Here is a 6,691-nt window from a genome sequence, read left to right on the forward strand (position 1 = left end):
ATATAACCATTACTAACTGATAAGTATAGGTTTGCCAAACAGATTCAGCAGTCTTTAGAGAGTCATACAGTAAAAGGTACAAAATTTAGCAAACAAAACTATGCCATGGTGCCAGTTAGGGCATACTATTATTCTAAAAGCATAAAAGCAGATAAAAAGAACTTCTAGGTTGGTATGACAAATCCAGAATAGAGACTGAACTGACAGCATGGAAAGAAGACAAATTAAAGAATGCAATCGAGAGAGAGAGAGAGAGAGAGAGAGAGTGTGTGTGTGTGTGTTGGGAGGGAGGACTGCAAACTCGTGATGTAGAATAGCTAATACTTCATCAAAATACTAAAAAGGCTACCCCATTCCCTATCAGCAACCAAGAGTGTGTTATAAATTGCTTTCACCAAAAGAGGTGATAGATTTTTCTATATTCTCCTGTTTGGTTTCACTTCTGATTAATTTGTTACACAGTTGTCCTGGCTTAGAAATAAAGCCATTGTCCCCCAAACACAACTAAATCAACTATTCTACATTCCATACATGAATATTTCCCATCTTAAAAACAAAACAGCTCTCCTTTAGAGTGGGGTAGGAAGAACAGGGAATGGGAAAGGTTACGGGCCCTAAAAAATCTCGTAATAGGAAATCAGCAGATAGTATTTAAAATTGTTGCATCAATTTATAGCAATATTTGGACATTATTTATAAATATGATGGTATGTTCCAGAAGAAACTGCTTAAAAGTTGAAAATGGTTGCCTCTGGGGATGAGGAAGGGGAAAGAGAAGTGGGAGACTATGGTTTTAAAGCTTTTTAGCATAATTTTCTTTTATATGCCTATGTTGTTAAAAAAGAAAAAACACACCTCAAACCCCATTCAGTCTCTCATCCCCCTCCAGGAAACACCTGTTTCTATCTCTCCACTCCCTCTTTGTCAAGCCTCTTGGAAAACTTAACATATATGTTGACCTCTTACTCACTATTGTGTTTTCAGTGCCTCGTGGATAAAATGAACACATAAACGGACTGCTCCACACCAGAACCATGTTGCTAGCCTGTGTAGCACCTGGGGCCGATCCTAAGCCAAAGTGAGCCAAAGGACAGGAAACAGGTGACAAAAGGTTTGGAGCAGAAGCTGATATGTAATCCAGTAACCGTAACAAATAATAGTAACAAATACACCCTATACTATCATCAGAAGTCTCAGGGTAGGAGACCTAAAAATCATTACTCCTGCCACGCTGGATAGGTTTAAATTATCTGTATTATATTCCCACCAATGCTCTTTCAGCCTCTACTTTCAAACACTCAGGGACTGATTTCTTCATTCAAGACATACTTTTGAACTTTGGCCATCGGCTAGGTAATGTTCTAAGGATTATAAAAATGTTTCCTACCCAAAATTCTACCAGAGAGAAAGACAGTAGTCAGACAAGTAAACAAAGTAATAACAGGGCTGTGATGAAGGGAGGGGACAGCTAAGGGGTAGAGGGGTGGCATGTTTTAATAAAGTGACCAGGAAATACTAACATTTGAGCTGAGACTACAGATTGAGACGCTAAGAGAAAACTTGAGGTCGAGGAGCCTGGGAAGAAGGAACAGAATGTGCAGGGGCCCTGAGGTAGGAGAGAAACTGAAGCGGCCAGTACGACTAGGGGGCCCCGAGCGAGGAAGAGAGTGGCACAAGACAAGGCAGAAATCACACCGCGAGGCCTTTGGTTAAGGGCCTGGGTTTTACTTTAAACACAATGGAAAGCACTGGAGGATTTAAAGCAAAGTACTGCTATTAAGTCATTCAAGTTTTAAAAGGAATATTCTGACCACTACAAGAATGGACAGTTGGGAAGTAATGGTGGAAAAACAGTCCTGAGGCTGTTACAGTCACGGGCGGCCAGGGAAGAGGGAAGGCCCGCCGAGAACTGGTAATGGATACATATGAAACAGAACGAGGCCGTCGTTTACAGGTGGCTGGATACTTAGTGCTTATTTTACCTTTAGAGAGCGCTGACTGGTAAAGCTCTTCCTCTTATTAAACTAAAATTCATCTCCCAGCCATCTGTATCTCTTGGAGACAAATGCTTAATTCCAAGGACAGGTGGCAGCTCTTCAAATCTTTCAAAATGACTGACACCTCCCAGCATCTCCACCAATTTCTTTAGGCAACCCTCACAAAAACGGGGGTTTGAGCTCCATCCAAAGACAAGTTACTGTCTTCTGATCACCGGCTGTTTACAACAAAGTACTCGGGGGACGAGTGTAGAATAAAACAGGACGAGAAAAGGGGCGGGCAGGCAAGGAAAAAGCACCAAGGCTGCGGACAGCTCTAAGCGAATCGATGGGTAGTGAGGGCGCTTAAAAGCCACCACTTGTCCCAGTCTCCAGCGCCACACCAATCCGTGGATGCGGCGCTCAGGTAAGCGCACCTGCCCCGCACACCTTTGGGCTCTTTCTCCAATGCGGAGTATTTACTGAGCACCTAGCCTCAAAAACCCCGCAGCTTGCTTCTCAGGATAAAGCCGCCTTCGCCGAACACAGGAGTCCTCCGGGTGCTGTCACTGAACACGCTCGCGGGAGGCCCAGCACCGACCCGCCTCCAATCTAACGCCAGGTTTCACTCTAAGGCGAACGGAGCCGGGCCAGGTCCAGAAGCGTTCGTTAGGTAGGAGTCAGGCTGCCTAACGACCCCGCCACCCGGGGGGGGCCGTCCACCCCAACCGTCTGCGAGTAGGGGCTGGGGTCCCCCACGTGGTCCATCTCGGGAGGCTGGGGATTAATAGGGAAAACTCCTCGGGGTAGGAGAAGGGCCCCGGAAGCCCCTCGGGTCCGGGCACGGGGGTGTGGCGGGAGGGATGCCGAGGCCGGCGACCTGGCGCGATCCCCACCCCCCCCGGGCCTGAGGGGGTCCTGGGCCCGCAAAGAGGCCCGGCTGGACTGCCAGCTCCCGGCCCGGGAGTGGGCCTTGGGCAGCGAGCGGCCGCACAGGCCGGCGCTCCGCCGGGAGGTGCCCAGTCACCCGCCCTGACTCAGCTAAAAGCCGGCGCGGCGGCTCCTCCCTTTTGGCGCCCGCTGCGGTCGCACTCACCGGCTGAGGTGATCATGGCTGCGCCCTGCACTAGCCCGCCTGTTCGCTCGCCGTCCGGGCCCCGCAGTGTATCTGTCAGCTCAGGACCCGCACGCTCCGCCGCGCCTCTCACTACCCCGGTGCGCCGCTCAGTCAGTCGCCTCCTCGGGCCGCCGGCTCACTTCTCGCTCAGGACCCCGCCAGCCCCGGGGCTGTCCACCGCCCCGCCTGCCGCCTGGCACGAGTTCTCCCCGGCCCTACGTCTTCCGCTCCACCACCGCCGCCCCGGCCCTCGCGGGAGGATGCACAGAGAGCTCCACTGTTTTCTCTAGCCCTCCTCGGGGTCAGAGTTCCCAAGTGATGGGGACACTCGTCTGCACCTGGGATCAGGCTTCAGAACGGCTACCCCTAGAAAGAGGACCCCCCCGCTCCCGTCACCCGCCATTGCTGAGAAAGGGCTTTGAGGGGAAGTGCGAGCTGGGCGTGCCGCGCCACCTGCTGCCTGGGAGGTCTCGCTGCAGCAGCGCCCACCCAGCCAAGCCTTTGGGTGCTAAGGACGCGGCAAAGACCGTTTTCTAAAAAAGTGATAATCAAAAAAATTTTAAAAGCAGAGCCCGTCTTCAAAAGAAACCCTCACAGAAATGCTTTATTGTAATAAAGAATCTATTATTACTTTATTATAAAGTTGAACAGTGACAGTTTTTATGTTTGAAATAGTTAATCCTGTACATTTACATGGTTTGAAAAATCGTTAAGTATTAAAAGATATACAGTGAAAAGTTTCAAAAGGGGGGAAAATATCCAGTTTTGCTTTCCATCTGCCCGGTTGCTTCCCCCCCCCCCCCCCCCCCCCCCCCCCCCCCCCCGTAGCTACGGGTTCTTGATTTTTAACACATCTTTAGAAATTTGAAATGGCAGTTGTGATTGCCACGTGCAGTCTTAGACCAGCTTTAATAGCCAACTTACCTCAACAGTTCTAAAAAAGCACTGACAAATACTAGTGGCCAATGATGGCATTTTAAAGCCACTAGCCTTGCATTTAATTGGACAGCAGCTGCTAAAGCTTAGTTCTCAAAACACTGCAACCTAGTGGCACAGCCAGTGTTTTGTGGTTCAGTTAAAACTTGGTTGATAACACCTTTGAATGTATGTGTGAATTTTTAAAAAGTTAGTATTCTTAAGCTGTGGTTGTTAAAATATATTAAATGTAATTATTAAACACCTTTGAAGAGCCCGTAGCTGAGATAGAAAGGCACTTCTCTTTAAGAGTGGATGTTTTTGAGGATCATTTTACAGAGGCACTTTGGCCAATCCCTCGCATAGACACTCCTGGTCCCCAAATTCCTAGAGGAATCACAAACAAATACCAACAGGTAGTGGAAATGAGTGAAGCAGGTGCAGAGTAAGAAAGTGCTAGCTCAGCAGGATGGTGAGTTGCAACGGACACCTGGGGAGACAGTAGGGGGTGGTGGTGACTGTGGCAAAATGAAGAGTGAATGCCCCATGGAGAGGGCAGTGGCTATTCGGCTCCTGCAGTGTTGCTGTGCGAAAATGCAGGGCTGTTGCTATAAGAGCTTATGGTTCTTCCAAGAAAAGCCAAAAATCAGAATGTCATGTGAAATCTTCTGAATTTCCAATGTTGGCAACTTTAGCAAAATGGGTGAAGGTGACCGAAAGTTACAAAGTTCCAGTTACAAGTCCTAGAGATGTAATGTACAGCCCCGTGACTGTAGTTAACAATACTGTATTGTATATTTGAAAGTCGCTATGAGAGTAAAAATGAAAAGTTCTGACCACAAGAAAAAACGATTGTAACTGTGTGCAGTGATGGACATCAACTAACTTACTGTGGTAATCATTTTGCAATATAATCCCTATGTTGTATACCAAAAACTAACACGATGTTTCATGCCAATTATACTCAATTAAAAAAATATGTTGGCGACTAGTTCCAAATGTTTTAAAATGGAGAGGTGGCCACTTTGCCACCTCCGCTCTTCAAAGAGAAGACCTTTTCTAAGGGAGCACAATCATATCTCTGGCTGGATGCTGTGCTTGTGATCGCCACAACCTCATCTGAGCCCCACGGCAACCTTGGGAGAGGCCCCCCTCTCCTCGGGGATGCTGCTCTCCCACCTGGACTGCCGCCCCGCGCCTGTGGCTTCTCCCTCTCCATCCCATTTAATCAGTGAAATACTTTCAAAACTCAACTCCGACCACTGCCTCTGCTCCTCGAAACCTTGAGCCCCATCTTGGGCTTTGTTCTTATGCTTCATTCTTCCGTGTTTCCGTCCACAGCCATCTTCTCACCCCCTGTTCTCCCTGTGAGAGAGCGATGCTTTCTATTGCCATGGACAAGGGGGTGACTCCTGAAATGTACCCTGCAGCCTCCCCTCCCTCCAGAGCACTGGACTCCCACACCTACCAGACATCTCTGCTTCATCTCGGAGCTGCACACACTTGTCCATCCCCCCCCCCCCCCCGTGTCTCCTGCTTGATCTCACTGTGATGAGGGGCATCCATCAGCGATTGGAGCAGGACCCTGGGAGGCACCCTTGACCAGGTCTGCAGCAGATCCGGTCTTAATTCCGCTCACACCAGCCCAGTTCCCATGTCGTTCTATTACTCACTCTTGGCTTCCCCTCTCCTTTTCCAGCTGCGACAGCTTCCAACAGCCTTGACTGCCTGTCTACCATCGCACAATTCTCCAGTCCATTCTGCACGGCCAGCTAGAAGCACTAGCGGGAACAAGGAAGCCAAGGCCTCTCTTCTCCAAGCTCCTCTGGGGCTTTCACCCAACCCTGCTTACCCCCCATCTTCATGTCCCACCCCTCTGCCCTGGCATGCCACGCTCCAGCCATCGAGAACTCCTGCGACTCCCAGAGTGGCCATGAGGCTCTGTACTTTGCGTCTGACCTTCTGGTATCTGCTCTTCCTTCTGTCTTCAAGGCTCTCTCCCCCTCACCTCTGTCTCACATGACTTGCTTGAGTCCCAGCCAAGCAGCACCTCCTTCAGGAAGCCCTCCTTGACTACTCCACCACAGGTCCCCTTACAGCCTTTACCCCACTACAGCTATAGTCTTATCTCTTTTCCCATGTCCCAACTGAGCAAGGAAGTACTGAAGGGCACGGCCCCATCTCAACTCAATCATCTCAGTGTCAGTTAGCTATTGGCATCAGGCTAGAACTCAGACCTCTGTCTCAGAAGCCCCTGCCGTCTCCAAGACCCTAAAACAAGCTGTCTTTACTTTCAGAGAAGGTTTAGGACACGCTAAAATCACAGAAAGAATTCTTACTGAGGGCTCTGTTTATAAACAACTACCTTCCTCCAATTTTAAGAGCGACACAAAACGTCCCAGAGCCCAAGCAGGCCAGCGGCGGGCTCACGCGGGGCGGGGCGTGGCCGGGGCCTCCGTCGGGGGATGGAGGGAACCGGAGGGGGCGCTCTCGGTGCCGCGTGCGCGCCGTCGGCGGGGTCCAGCCCGAGGCTGCGCCCGAGCATCTCCGGACCCGCGCGCCCTCTAGCGGCCACAGCGCTCCGCAGGCGGCGAGCGACGCGGGACGGGACGTGCACCTGGCGACCCACCGCCTACCCCTGTACCCTAGCCTCCCAGCCTCCTGGCATTGAAATCCTCGGTCT

The 6,691-nt window shown here is 50.4% G+C and overlaps 1 protein-coding gene across 1 annotated transcript in view; it reads right to left on the minus strand.

Annotated features, from left to right (window-relative positions):
• Positions 1-3,259, minus strand: part of PSMD1 (proteasome 26S subunit, non-ATPase 1) — a 74,174-nt gene extending 70,915 nt beyond the window's left edge. The window contains exon 1 of the mRNA XM_081143270.1: positions 3,073-3,259. Within this exon, the coding sequence (XP_080999396.1) occupies positions 3,073-3,088 (16 nt within the window). The 5' untranslated portion in view covers positions 3,089-3,259. The remainder of the gene's footprint in view (positions 1-3,072) is intronic.
• Between the last annotated feature and the right edge of the window lie 3,432 nt (positions 3,260-6,691).

The sequence above is a fragment of the Miniopterus schreibersii genome (assembly GCF_964146895.1).
Source record: "Miniopterus schreibersii genome assembly, chromosome: 7".
NCBI classification, from domain to species: Eukaryota; Metazoa; Chordata; class Mammalia; order Chiroptera; family Miniopteridae; genus Miniopterus; species Miniopterus schreibersii.